A 14,420-nucleotide genomic window follows, 5' to 3' on the forward strand; every position below is an offset into this window, starting at 1 on the left:
ATATTCCCTGAACCCTTGCCCTTATAAGCCAAAGCTAGAAAAAACAAACAAAAACATAACCACAAAACACAGCCTACATTATTGTGACTATCTATTGTGACTATCTATCTACGCTCTGTCCCCATAAGATACTAACTTTGAGAAAGTTAGCTTAGGTTGAGACTCTAGACCTTAATAAAAGGATTTATTTGCAAAACTCCGACTCAGTCAAAAGGCCATACCCAAGGACCCACAAGGCCATATGTGACCCTGAGGCTGCAGGCTCCCCACTCCTGGTCTAGGCCATCAGGGTTGTGTTGTCATCTATGTGTCACTCAGTTTTTCTTAAAATTGATGTCACAGCCTATGTTCAGATTCATGATTCTGAGGTTCAATTTCAATGACAATTCTAAGACAGGTCATTTCATCAAATATGTGAAAAAGCCCTACTGTAAAGCCCTCAGATGTGGATGAAAACATCTAATGAGAGCAAGAATTATATGAAGTTTGTTTTCCCCCCAATCAATCAAGATATTTCAGAAACTTTACACAAATACTTGAAGAATCTGAGTTTTCAGCAGCATGGGATCATTGGTTGTTGGTCCTTTGTACTAGAAGAGGACCTGTCATCATCAGGAAGGGGATGACATGATTGACAAGTGATTCAGATTTATTTAAGTGAGGGAGGGCTGTGTAAAGTCACCAACCTCACTCTCTCCTCTGCAGCCATCTGGGTCCAGTGGCCAGATATAGATCAGAACGACTGGAGGTGGCCCCCATCGGCACTGAGAACTCCCTGTTTGAAAACTGTATTCACCCACACTGACTGTGCCCCTCTATGACTTAATAGGTAATTCCTTGGGAGATGCCTGGGGCACAGAGAGGTCAGCGACTCACTCATCCATAGTCATATAACCATCAAGTGTTAAGACAAAAGAGAGAAACCCTGGTTTTCCTCATTTCAAAGCCCAGTATTCTATCCATCCTGCTACATTGCCTCTTTAGAGATTGCAGAACAAAAAGCAATCAAGTCTTACACTAAAATTTTCACAAAAAGAAAAATAAATTCAACTTTCTACCAAACAATTGATTGAGTAGAGTAGAGGGAGCCAAATCATCAGGGTGGACGGATGGCTCACAACAACTTGTCACAATGAAATAAAATCAGAATGGGAGGGAATTCCTTTTCTAGGGACTAGATACCAGAGTGCCTGAAAATAAGCAGTCAGTATTATGTCTAAACTAAACTATCTAGTCCCCAACGATTTAGTCTTTTTCTGCCTATCAGCTAAGTGGCACAGTAGATAGAGCACTGGGTCTGGAGTCAGGAAGACCTGAATTCAAATCTGACCTCAGACACTTATTTCTACTGTGTGACCTCTGTTTGCCTCAGTTGCTCGTCTGTAAAATGAGGCATAATATAGTACCTACCTCCCACAGTTGTTTTCAGGATCAAATGAGATAAGAATTGCAAACTGTTTAGCCCAGGGCCTAGTACACAGTAGGTGTTATATAAATATTAGCTACTATTATTATTACTACAATTCCATTTGCTACGGGTCACAATCATTTGTTTCAGAATTTCTACTGGCATTCAATGAAATTGTTTTCTTACCCATCCACAAGCCCCTGCTGTTTAATAATTCTGTGGGATTCTTCCCGAGAGATCCTTCCATGAAACCAGTTTTGTGTCCTATGGATCACTGTTTGGGAGGAGAAAGTGTGAGTTACGGTTTTTGTTTTTACTGCATAGACTATTAACATACTTGATGAAACTATAATACAACTTAATATGTCTGTAGTGGCATCTGCCATTTTACCACCATTCCCATAAACCATCCTACTTCCTAACTTCATATGATCACAGAATCATAGATTAAGAACTAGAAAGGACTTTAAAGGTCATTTAGACCAGAGATGGAGTACAACGGAACCAGATTAAAATGCAATTGGGAAAGGTGGAACAAAATAAATAAAAAATACAATACAACATAGATGATGCTAATTTGCGGTTTTCTAAGTTAATGTAGGGATCTATTTTTATTTAAGTTTGACCCTACTGACCCTACCAATACCCTCATTTTAGAGATGAAGATGGCCAAGGGACTTCCAGATGGAAATTTCTAATATGCAATTGGTAATGTAAAACAGTAGATCATGAGAAATTTATACCTGACCAGGAAAAAAATTACATGTATACAATAACAGCTAGTTCCCAAGTAGTGTGAATCAGGAGTTCCATGTATTATTAGAAGTTATACTGCATATTTCCATTGGGCTGGAACCAATGACCATATTTTACATAATTACAAATTTCAAATGCTGCAAATTCAACTATGTGAGATTCATTGTTGGCATTAATCCATGCCTATCTCTGAGTATCAGAGAAGGTATGGGTACTTTGGGGATAAAGAAGGAGTCCAGCGACAACAGTAAGCATTTGAGAAACAGCTTATGATTGTTACATAAAAATGTAGCATATGGGAATAAGAATAATGTAAAGTATGACTGGAAAGATGGTTTTAACCAGATTGTCAAGGTCCTTAAGAACCAGAATAAGATGTTAATTGATCCTCTGGCAACAGGAAGCCACAGAAGGTTTTTGAGCAAGGGGAGTGACATAGTTAGACTTGTGCCTTAGGAAGATTATTTTAGAGGCTGCATGAAGCATGTATTGGTGAGGAAGGAGACTGGATACAGGAAGAGCATGATACACCTACATGTATAAAACAGACCTCATTATCTTTCTCCCCCAAACCCTTTCCTCTTCCTAACCTCTACTTTAAAAAACAAAAAACAAAAAAATTCATTGAGTGTACTGCCATCCTTCCAGTGACCATGGTATTCAATCTTGGGAGCCCTCCCTCACAGTCCACAGCCAAATCATGTGCCAAGCCCTGTGGATTCTACTTTCACAACATTTTTCAAATCTATTCCCTTCTCCCTGCCCCCACTGACCCCTACCAATATGACCACTGCCCTTCTTTAGGCCCTTATCATCTCTCTGGGAGTCCCTGCCTCCAGTCTCTCCCCTCCCCAATCAGCTGCCAGAGGAGTGCTCCAAAAGTGAGAGCCTGACCACGTCACCTCCCAGCGCAAGAAGTTCTGGTGACTCCCACTTGGCATTCAAAGCCCTTCACAGTCTAGGTCCTTCCTAGTTTCTGCCAAGCTTATCGTACACTACTCCTCTCCTCAGGAATAGTCGTACCCCTTCTCAGATACTCAAAACCTAGTCAAATTATGTATATTTGTTACAAAGGTTGTTTGTTTTTTTTTTCCTTTTCAGTATGGTGGGAGAGGGGGAAAACAGATTTTTGTTAAATTTAACAGAAAAAAAAGATTTCAGAGATATGATCCAATAGTCTCCTTCATGTGCCCCTCGATGACACTTCATTACCCATCTCCATGGCTTTGCAGAAGCTGTCACCCATGCATGGAATGCGCTCCTATCTTGCAGAACCCTTGGCTTCCTTAATTGGTCAGTTCAAAAAAACAACCCTTATGCAAGGTTTCATCTGATCCCTTTATTCCACCACAAGAAAACTGAGTACCTTACTTTTACATATTCTGCATTTATTTACTTTTATACCTGCTATTTCTACCCTGATACTATAAATTGCAGAAAATGTAGCAGTCTGAATCAGCCAGCATACACCCTTGGAGAAAAGGGACTGTATTCATCTTTGTACTCCTCCAACACCTAGCCCAATAGACAAGCATTTACCAAGTGCCTTTATTCCAGATACTGCCGATACAAAAAAATACTCCCCTCAGAGGGCTTATATTCTTCCTTCAGGGGAGATGACTTGTATACACATGAACACAGATAGAAAATTGGTTTTGGTAGGGGAAGGTGGCATAGAAATCACAGGTATGGGAAAGCAATCATTCCTGAAGTAACCACTCCATCTCAGAATTTCTGGTCCCAGAAAGAGCAGAACTTGATAAATTACTTAAATTGAATGAAATTAATTGCTATAGTCCAACTCCTGGAGTGTAAGATGGGCTAGTGTGGTAGCATCCTGGGATTTTAGTCCCAAAAAGGACCTTGGAGATCATTCTCATTATAGAGACAAGGAAAACTGAGGGCCCAAGAATTATCATGACTAATTTGCCTATGTCACCCAAGGTAGACAGGAGCAGAGCCCCAAACTTCTGTGTTCTTCCATCATATCTCGTGTTCTTCCATCAAATCAAATAGCCTTTGTGAATAGCACTTTTGCAAATGAACAGATACATCCCAAATTTACCTGTGCTTAGCGTAGAAGGGTGGAGGGGACTTTGGCTACCTAAGACATTCATCCTTGTGCTTCGTTTCTGCAAAAGACACCAAATTCCCTCAATTAATACTTCAGAACAAATAGCTGAATCATGACATGCAACCGTGACACAACCCAACAAGAGGTGTGGGAAATGTCTCTGAATATGCAGACTTTGAGGAGGTGATTAGAGGGGTACACAAGCCCTACCAAAGACCCTTAACCTTCAGTAACTGAAAGGAAACAAGGGTCCTGTGTGGACTGAGGGGACAAATGACCTGCCTGTGGTGACACTTTTGTGTTGTTTTCTTTTTAAGTCCATTTCCAACTCTGTCAGTGTGGATAAAGAGGCTCTCCTTGTGTTTCAGAGAGAAGACCCTCGCTGGTAATGTCTGGTATGAACCAATGACCACCAGCAGAAGAGGATGAGGTCCTCTACCAGCTGTTCAGATCACAAAAGTAAGACTTGCCCAACTCATGCTAGGTGTTCTTTCTTTTCTACACTCTAGTGTTAAAAAGAGTAGAAAAAAGTCATGAACCACAGCACTGGCTTTTTCTCTCTTCTATTATAAACAATGTGCTTCATTTGACATATTTATCTGCAAAAACTGGTTTGCAAATTGTCAAGAATCTGTTGTGTCTGCTTCTCCCTTCAACCTTCTTCTAGATACCCCAAGGCAGAGATGAGCTAATTGTTGTGAATGAGAGAGAAATGCTCCAATATGGAAATTTTCTTCTTGCAGACCTGAACTCTTAATATGTAGGTATGAATGATCCACATAAGAACTAGTCTACACTGGCCACTGGGACACCCACATAGTGGTGTGTTAGGTTCCAGTTCACCAAAGGGGTTTAGTAAAGAGGATAGGGACAGATTATATTACCCTCCAAGCATAGCCCTCTTCCAAGGCTGCGCTCTGAGCTTCAGCAGGGTTCTCAATCACTCTTCCTGTTTGGCCAGAAAAGTCCATTGCTACGAGGGAGTTCTCAGACACACTACGCTGGAAGAGAGCGTCAGCCTGTTTTAAAACTTGTAGCAGCATACAGAGAGTACTTAATAAGTATCATAAAAATAGAAAAAAAATCCTGCTTCCACCCCTCCTTTCAACAAATTTTTAGATTATGGCAGATGAAAAATCCTTATTTCCTTAAGGGAGAAAGTTTCCCATCTTTGTTTCAAGAGATTTCCTGTCTAAACTGTTTTACAGTTAGACAAAAACACTTGACTACTTTAGGCCTCCATGTCCTCACGTATAAAATAAAGGTCCTCAGGGTCTGAGCCTCTGAAAACCTCTGGTTTTCCAACTTGTGGAAGAGGCCTCATGGTCAAGTTTAGGATTTTTTTCCTTTAGGTGAGTGCTATTTCTATCATCAGGGAAATGAACCAGGATTAGTAGCTCTTCTGGGGAAAAGGGCTCATGGAAGCTGAGATCAACTGGCCCAGAGGGATGCATGCCTCTCTCCCTGTCTTGGTCTCCTGGGCTTCCCTACTCCTCTTTTTCTCACCAAAAAGCATCATTGTAATGTGACAAGAATTGAACCCCCGCTTCCCAACAACAGGTATTAAATGCTTGAAAGGAGAAAATAATAAAGAAAAAAAAAAGAATCCAGTTTTCAGTCACAATAGTGTAGCAGAAAAAAAATCACTAGACTTAACTTAGGGGAGCCTGAGGCTCAAACTTTGCCGTGCTATCATCTAGCAGTCTGATCATTGTTATATCACTTACTTCTCAGTTTCAATTTTCTCATCAGTAAAATGGACATGATATACACATTACTGGCCTCACAATGCTGTTCTGGCATGTCATAACGTACTTCGAGTACTCTTTGAACCTAAAGACCAGCTAGTATTATCATCACTAATATTTCATCACTTATACGGATAGAGGGGTGGTGCACAGGGAAGGAGGCATCCTAACAGCACGCAACAATCAAATTATAAAAATCAAGATGGAAAAGGAATGTTGTAAGAGAAAATAAATTTTGGTGAAATGGAAATGCTACAGTCAGACTTTTCTGTTATGTGTGATCTGATCTGACAAACCTGTAATAAACCAGAATTCTCCAGGCCACTCCACCCCCACACAAAGTAAAGAGATTACCCCAATACTTACCACTGGAGCTGAGAAATGGGAAAGCCAGGCTTTCCTCTGCTGTGGAATTCTGTAATTCTGATAAAGGAGCATGCCATACTGGAAAAAAGAGAACAAGGTCAGTGACAGAGATATTTTTTCAAACCAAAAGCCATCATACAGTTGAATTTCATTATAATGAACAACAAACAGAACGGAGAGCAGTGCTAAACAGTTAAAATGTTTCATAGCACAGAGGGTGGATCCAGTGCAAAGGTCATTGGTTTTGAGTCGGAGGGTCTAGATTCACCTTTAATTTCTTACATTTACTACCTGTATAACATGGACAAGTCATTTAACCTCTGCCTCGGTTTCTTTCAATGACATTAAGTGGTTGACAAAACGCTTGATGCTAAGAAAAACTTCCTAAAAATTAGAGCTATCCAAAATGGAGGCTGGGATGCCTTGGGAGGTAGTAGAAGGTTCCCCCCTTCATTGTGGGTCTTGAAGGAAAGGCAGGATGACCTCTTGTTTGGTATGATGTGGTAGAGGGTATTCATTTGGGGGTGTGGTTTGAAAGAGATGACCAAGAAGTCTGTGATTCTGTGACTCTCAGGACTGATAAGGTCATCCTCCACAAGGGAACCCACAAGTGGTCCTCCAACTTTGGTCAAAGACTTCTGGTGAGGGGAAACCTACTACACTCCCTGACATAGCTTATTCTATTTGAGGTCAGCTCTTAAGGGTTAGGAAGATTTTTCCAGATATCAAGTCTAAATCTACCTCATTGAAGCCTTTACTTCCTCTTGAGCAAAACAGAACAGGTCTAGTGTCTCTTTCATAAGGCATTCCTTTAAATTCTCGAAGACAGCTATCATGGTGCCCATGCATATTCCCCACATGACTCACTCCTTCAGCTGAACTTTAAATGAGCTTCTTCACCATCCTGGGTGTCCTCTTTCTAGATGTTTACAAGACTATCAACATCTTTCTTAAAATGTGCCATCTAGAATTTTCTACAATACTCTGGATATGGTCAGACCAAGGAAGACATTATTGTATCTCACTAGTTCTAAACACCTTAATGCCTCTCACAGCATTTCAGATCTTATTAACTTTGTTATCATATCATGGGTCCCCTCACTTCCCACTGTCCTGTGGGGAAAGCACACTGCATCTAGGCCCAGGACAGCCAGCTTACCGCCAATGGCTGGATCCCTGAATTCCCTTTCTGACACTGCTCTGGATGCTCACTGGGCCTGAAGCCTCAACCTCCATCATCAGCCTTGCTTCTGGATCTTGCCATCAACCTCAGGGTAAACGTCCCATACCAACATGGGACAGAGTGATCAGGTGGGAGTGGCTGAAGGCCATATACCCACTGTTGCCCATGGCTAAAGGCTGCTATGCTCCACTTTGACATCCAACACCTAGAAGGAACTTAAGGGACCCTACAAAACCAAAATCTGAGTTTCACCTGGTCTCCCTCTGGTGCATGAACTTTAAAGTGACAGAATTCCTTGTGAAGGGGACCAGGGAGGTATGCAGACCCGTTCATCTATCAGTTGGGTCAGGTGGTAGTGTCTGGACACTCTGGCCCCTGCTGTTTCTTTCCTTACAACAGGCACCCTGACTCTGACACATGGGTCCCCTCAGTCTCATTGTCCCCTGGGAAAAGCACAGACCTGGAGAAATGCCTAGAGCCTCTTATTTGGAAAACAAATATTCTTCACTTCCCCTGGAAGGTGCCAATAGTTTCTCCCTCACCACATTGCATGTCACAGATCCCTCACCACTACCACTAACTCAGATTGAGCTTAGAGGCCACCAGTACCCCTAGATTTTTTTCAGAACTATTCAGCTATGCCTCCACCATCGTGAACTTGTTAAGTTGATGTTTTGATCCCAACAGAAGACAATTATTCTATGCTATTTTAATAGCATCTACCCAATTAGTTCTGGCCAGGATTCTGACTCTGGAGTCAGTAAGTAGAGTGTCATCAGAAAGGCAGTATAAGGGCTGTAATAGCACCCATGAAACATTAAGAGACCTAGAGGAAAGCCTCCAACATACTATGTAGAATGTCCCTGGAGGAACTACAGAAGAATATGGACAGCAGTTGCATAGAACAAGGAGTTATGGCAAGGTTGCCATCTGTCAGAGAGTACCCACATCAATGAGTTTATAGATCCCACAAGCCTATCTAATTAGAGTGCTATAATCCATTTTGACAGCATTTTACAAAGCTTCCACATACTTTCTTCTCATCCAATGAAGGCCTTGTTCCCCATTAGTCAACCGTAAATCTGAATCATAGTTGTGCATTTGTAAACTCTAATGATAAGAATTAAGTTCAAATGTAGCTAGAACATCACCCTTGACAGATGACAGGTATACCTGCACCTTTCTCACTGCAAAGTGTCCTGGTTATTTGTGACTGATTTGTTTGCTCCAAAGAACTCTCCCAAAGCGTCATCATAACAGGGCATTAGCCTAGAGTTTTTAACTGTGATGGCCGCTATGACCAAGCTAAAAAAGGCTTTGAGTAAGCTTCCCAATGGGTGATGTTTATTGTCTTATGACCAGTTAAGCTAATTTTGTATACAAACTTGTCCAATGGGGAACAGGGTTTCTTGTATTTTTTTACCATGGCAATTCATGGGCTAAAGATTATCTATCAGTGAATGGAACGGAGCAGAATAAACATTTATATAGCGCCTACTGATGTACAAGGTATTGTGCTCAGAGCTTTTATCTCATTTGGCATGGATGTTTCAAGGAATATCTACAATAACTAAATAAACCTTCTGAAGCACTAAAAAAAAAAAAATCTGTGTCCTCATTAGATTATAAGCTCCCAGAAGGCCACAACTACGGCTTATTTAAACACTGAATCCTATTGGGCATGGTGGTATATGTCTGTAGTCTCTATTATAGTGAGACTAGATCTGATGCATCACTTGAGCTTGGGAATTCTGAACAGTAGTAGGACTAAAGCTGATTTGGGTCTGTATACATATGGCACCAAATAGAGTGAGTCTCCAAGAACAGGCGCCATCAGGCTGCTGAAGGAGAGGTTGGAAATGGAGCAAATCAAAGCTTCCAGGTGGCTCAGCAGTGAGACTGAGCTGGTGAGTGGTCACTGCACTTCTAGCCTCAGCAAAAGAGGGAGACCCAGCCTGAAAACCAATGAACAAACTAAAAATAAATGTTGCACGCCCTGCAGTGTACACTATAATGCTTGGCACACAAGGGAGATTTAATGATAAATATATGTTGAGTTGAAGTGGATTTTCTTGATCAGTGACACACTGTAAGATGGCCAACATAGACTTTCTGTCCTTTCCTCCCTCCAGCATTTAGCCCAAGGCATGGCACATAGTAAATGCTTAATAAATACCCATGGCCTGAAGATATTAAATAAATCACCAGGGCACAGGTCATTTGAAGTCCACTTGATATATGTGTCCTAGCAGTTGCTAATAACTGCTCTAAAGATCAAGAAACTGAATGATCTGGAGGCACCTTTAAAATAGGGTACTGATGTGAAGCGAGGAGAGTTATATAACATTAACATTACAGCTTAGATTTCTTTCTATGCAAATCTTTTCAGGAAAGGAAATAGAAAAATTCAAGCCATACACAGAATGGGGCTTAAAATGAACTTATGACTTAAAAACTCTGATCAACATAATGACCAATCCCAATTCTTCAGGACTAATGAAGGTTACCCACTTCTGACAGACAGTGGTGGTCTAAAGATGCAGAATGAGATGTTTTTGGATACAGGCAATGTGGGAATTTGTTTTGCTTGACAATACATATGTGTTACAAGGGTTATGTTTTTCTTTTCTTTTTTTGTTTAGCAAGAGAGATAGAATGTGAATGCTTAAGTAACAAAAATCATTTAAAAATAAAGTTTACTTATAAAAATAAATTTTATTCTAGGATTTTTCTAATCTGTTTGTATCTGTCCTTTACTGAGAAGAAATATTTTCTCTATATGTTTCTCTTTTCGATTTCTATTTCCTACCACTTTTTGTTAAAACTGGTTAAAATAGCAGAGGCTTCTCTAAGCTAAATTTTTATTATCCCTGCTCAATATTGCTTGGGATAGCGGTGAGAGGAAAACCAGTCAGCATTGATCTGCCCCCACTTCCCCACTGGGTTCATCTGCCTTTTCCTCTCGGGCTGCCCTAGGCTATGGGGGTGGGGCTGTCAGATCCTTGATGTATCTCCAACCCTGAAGGGAAATGTTAGTGAGCGACGGATTTTGTGCCAGATCCCTGCCCTGGTCCAAAGGTTGTTAAAGTCTAAACCTGAATTTTGAAAGGGAAGGCATTTCTAAATGTCATCCACTTGCCAATCAAATTTCTTTCTGTTTGTTTCTTTCAGAAATACAGGAATCTTTCACCCTGGGCATCAGGGAGTTATTGAATAACAGGAGATTCAGGTTCTGGTCTCCTTCACCACCGTCTGCTACTGTTCTTTATTAACTGGGGTAAACATTTAAAAGAGTAATAAAGATTTCTGATACATCAGCCAACTAGAAGGATTCAAAATCTACTGTAATTTCATCCCTGATTTAGAGTAGAAAAATTATTAAGGGGCAAAAGCTAAAAGGAGCCGAAAGGGACCCAAGTCATCATCTGGTCCAACACCCTTATTTCATAGATGGGGAAACAAGAATACAAAAGGGCAAGGGATCTGCTAAGTATCAGTTCACAGCATCATAGATTCTGAGTTAGCATGGCTCAGAGGTCATCAAGATTACTAGTTAAGAGTTTTTTCAATTGAATCAAATATAAATAATCATTTTATATTTACTCATATAAAGACAGAGAGGGGGTTTGGTAGAATAAAATAGGATAGTTAATTAGGAGAGAAAATTACAGTGTATCTATAGAACTTCTGTGAGTAGCAACTTTCTCTTCTGATGTATTTTCCTTGGCAAATCTTTACTTTTACCTTAGTTTAATATGGTTTAAAACTGTATTAATTAATATTACAACTTCTTCTACTGTTTTCCTAACAGCTGCACTGTAATGTAAAGAGGACCAGATCTGGAGTGAGAAAACCCAAGTCAAGATCCCAGTTCTACATTTACTAGTTGTGTGCCATTGGGCAAGTCAATGAGTATCAATTTTCTCATCTGTAAAACAGAGAGAAACAGAGAAGCATTACCTAAGTCAAGATCAAAGGAGATAAAAATATAAAGGATCTTGCAAACAGAAAAGCCCCTTATAAATATGAACAGCTTTTATGATTAACACGAAAGATAGATTTCAAGGAGACCTGAGTTTGAAAGCTGTTTTCCACATTTATTAACTGTGTGACCAAGAACACGTCATCTAACATCTTAGAGATTTAGTTTCTTCATTTGTAGAATGAAGATGGCACTTAGAGTACCTGCTTCACAGAATCTTTGTGAGGCTCAGGTGATATAATTTATGTAAAATGCTTTAGGAAAACTGAATTTATGGAGGCCAACTATTATCTTTATTAAGGAACATTCTTGGTTCTAAGAAGGCCTGATAAGACTGTATTACTAAAGGTAAAGGGACTTCTTCTAGTTCTACTTTTCCCTAAACACAAATAATCTAGGATATCTATTTCATCCCAAATCAATTGTCACAGTTTTGGTCCATCTGTCTCAACATCTTCCCATTATGTTTTCCTTTATCAAATCACCAAATGGCTACTGGAAATTGTGATCATGTTGCCAATAATTCTCTCAAATTCAACTTATCCAAAATAGAGCTCATTATCATCCCCACAAAATCTACTCCCTCTTCCAGCATTTCCCAGTTGCTGTCAAGGGCACTACCACCTTTTCAGTCATACCTGGGTTTCTCATCAACTTTGGTGTCATCTTTCAATTCTCCCTCATGCTACCTGTCAAATCAGTTGCCAAATCTTGTCATTTCTAACTCTATGTGTCTCTTGCTTATGGTCCCCTCAGGTCATCATTACCTCTTGCCTGGATTTCAATAACTTTCTAAGTTGTCTTCTTACCCTCAAGTCCACTTTTACACATCCTCCACACAGTTGCCAAAATGGACGCAAACATGTATGAGCTTTAGCGGATGAATTCTTGGTTGTCAGCCTTCCCAAGAGATGTAAACTATGAAACTCAAGTCATACCAGACTGGGTCAGACCAATGGTCTGATATTCTCCAACAGTGGTACCAAGAGACATCCTAGTCTTCAGGGAGAGTATCTAGTTGTATCTCCACAGCAATAAAAGGCTTGGATCCACTAAATTTACTTTGAATTTTTATTCTCGAATGTGGTAGATGTTAGAATGATGGTTCAGTACTCAAAGAGGAAAAAAGACCAAGGTGGGCTTCTACTCAATCGATAAACATTTAGTAATTGCCTACTACGTTCCATGTACTATGCTAAACACTGCACGTGGCTGGCTGTTAAATGAGAAATAAAATACCTTGAGGAGCCTAAAAGCCGTCATCCAACATGTTCTGCTCTGTTCATCTTCAGCACACAGTAATCTCAAGTCTTTTGTCTCATTCCTTACTTTGTTTGGCTACAAGAGAATAAATGAACTTAATTAGTGTAACTAGGAAAATGAACAGTGGAAAGTATTTTTTAAAATAAAAACAATAGTTACAGAAACTAAAAACAGTGAATTAGTGACAAATGCAGTAGAAATGAAAAAGTTGTACCAGCACATTTAAAGCACTGGAACGCAGAATGAGGCAGAATATTTTCTCTTATGTTTTATTTTGTTTGGATTTTTCTCATGGTTTCTCCCATTTATTTTAATTCTTATGCAACATGACTAATGTGAAAATGTGATTAATAAGAATGCATGTGTAGAACCCATATAAGATCGCATGCCACCATGGGGAGGGAGGGAGGAGGAGAAGATCTAAGACTTATGGAAGTGATTGTAGAAAACTGAAAACAAATAAATTAAAAAAACACCATGGTTATACATCCTCTTTAAAGGATTTGGCTAATTATCACTATTAGTAACTATGCTCTAGAACATGGTCAAGAAAAAAGGAGGCTGATGCTAAGAGTGGATCGGGCATGGGAGAACCATCTATGGGAGAACTCTGGAAAGCATGGGTGGAAGATAATGATAAATAATGCCTATCACTAAGTAGAAGGTATAGTCAGGTTTCATTGGCCAACATCATTCTAACAGTTTTGGGAGGGGGAGTTAACTGTCTAACTGCAAGTTAAGAGTAAATATCTCAGAATGGTATTTGTAACCATGGAGACACTGCTATGGTAGGCACTTAATATCTAAGTAGAATGATTTTTAATAATGACAAATGGTGATGCTGCAGTAAGCATTGTGTAGGTACTAATTCACTAATATCCTATGAATGAAGAGACAGAACCATAGAATCACAGAATGTCAATATTGGAAGGTTCCTGAGAGCCATCTAGTCTGAACTACATCTAAAAATTATCCTTTCCACAATATGGAACCAAGACGTCATTTGGCCTTTCCTTGAATTCCTCAAATAGTGGGGAATCTACTACTTCCCCAAGGTAGCTCATTCAGCTCAGAGAGCTCTAATTGTTAGGGAGTATCCCAATGTTATACTTTGTTTTTTAATTTCATTGTAAACAGCAGAAATAATATAGGAGGCACAGGGTTGAGCACCAAGATACCTCTGCCTCTGCCAACTCTATGTTCATGTAAGTCAAACTATGACCTCCTGCCTTCTGGACACGTACAGCTATAATTATTTCAAGATGGTTCCTAAGGCAGCAAAAGCCACATGAGGTCAAGTTCTTGCATTTCACAGTAAATAATGGTCGATATAAGTTACTCCTCAGGAGTATGGTCTTCCCCCTCAGCTAGACCCAGTTCACAGAACCAAGGGACCTCTGGTACAACTCATTCCTGAAAACAGTTCCACTTCCAATTGTACCAAGTAATTATCTAGTCTTTGCTTGAAGACTTCCAATAAAGGGGATCCTGTTACATCCTGTGGCATTCCATTCCACTTGGGTATAGCTCTCCATGTTTGAAATTATTTCCTAATGGCAAGTTTAAATTTGCTTTGGCTCCTACTTATGTTCTCAAATGCCTCTTCCACAGAAAAGCCCATCAAATATCTGAAGAGTATC

General features: G+C 39.9%; 1 protein-coding gene and 1 long non-coding RNA gene across 5 annotated transcripts in view; one reads left to right on the forward strand and one right to left on the reverse strand.

Moving 5' to 3' along the window:
- Positions 1-14,420, reverse strand: part of GRB10 (growth factor receptor bound protein 10) — a 262,309-nt gene that overhangs the window by 6,639 nt on the left and 241,250 nt on the right. For all 4 annotated transcript variants that reach the window (XM_072598162.1, XM_072598165.1, XM_072598161.1 and 1 more), the window contains 5 exons: positions 12,757-12,855; positions 6,353-6,430; positions 5,123-5,239; positions 4,230-4,296; positions 1,595-1,682 (listed from right to left, as the gene is read on the reverse strand). In XM_072598162.1, the coding sequence (XP_072454263.1) occupies positions 1,595-1,682; positions 4,230-4,296; positions 5,123-5,239; positions 6,353-6,430; positions 12,757-12,855 (449 nt within the window). The remainder of the gene's footprint in view (positions 1-1,594; positions 1,683-4,229; positions 4,297-5,122; positions 5,240-6,352; positions 6,431-12,756; positions 12,856-14,420) is intronic.
- LOC140497334 (uncharacterized) lies at positions 1,612-11,288 on the forward strand. The gene is made up of 3 exons (XR_011964622.1): positions 1,612-1,701; positions 4,607-4,697; positions 10,707-11,288. It is a non-coding gene; the product is annotated as an uncharacterized lncRNA (long non-coding RNA).

This window comes from Notamacropus eugenii, chromosome 3 (genome assembly GCF_028372415.1).
Source record: "Notamacropus eugenii isolate mMacEug1 chromosome 3, mMacEug1.pri_v2, whole genome shotgun sequence".
NCBI lineage: Eukaryota > Metazoa > Chordata > Mammalia > Diprotodontia > Macropodidae > Notamacropus > Notamacropus eugenii.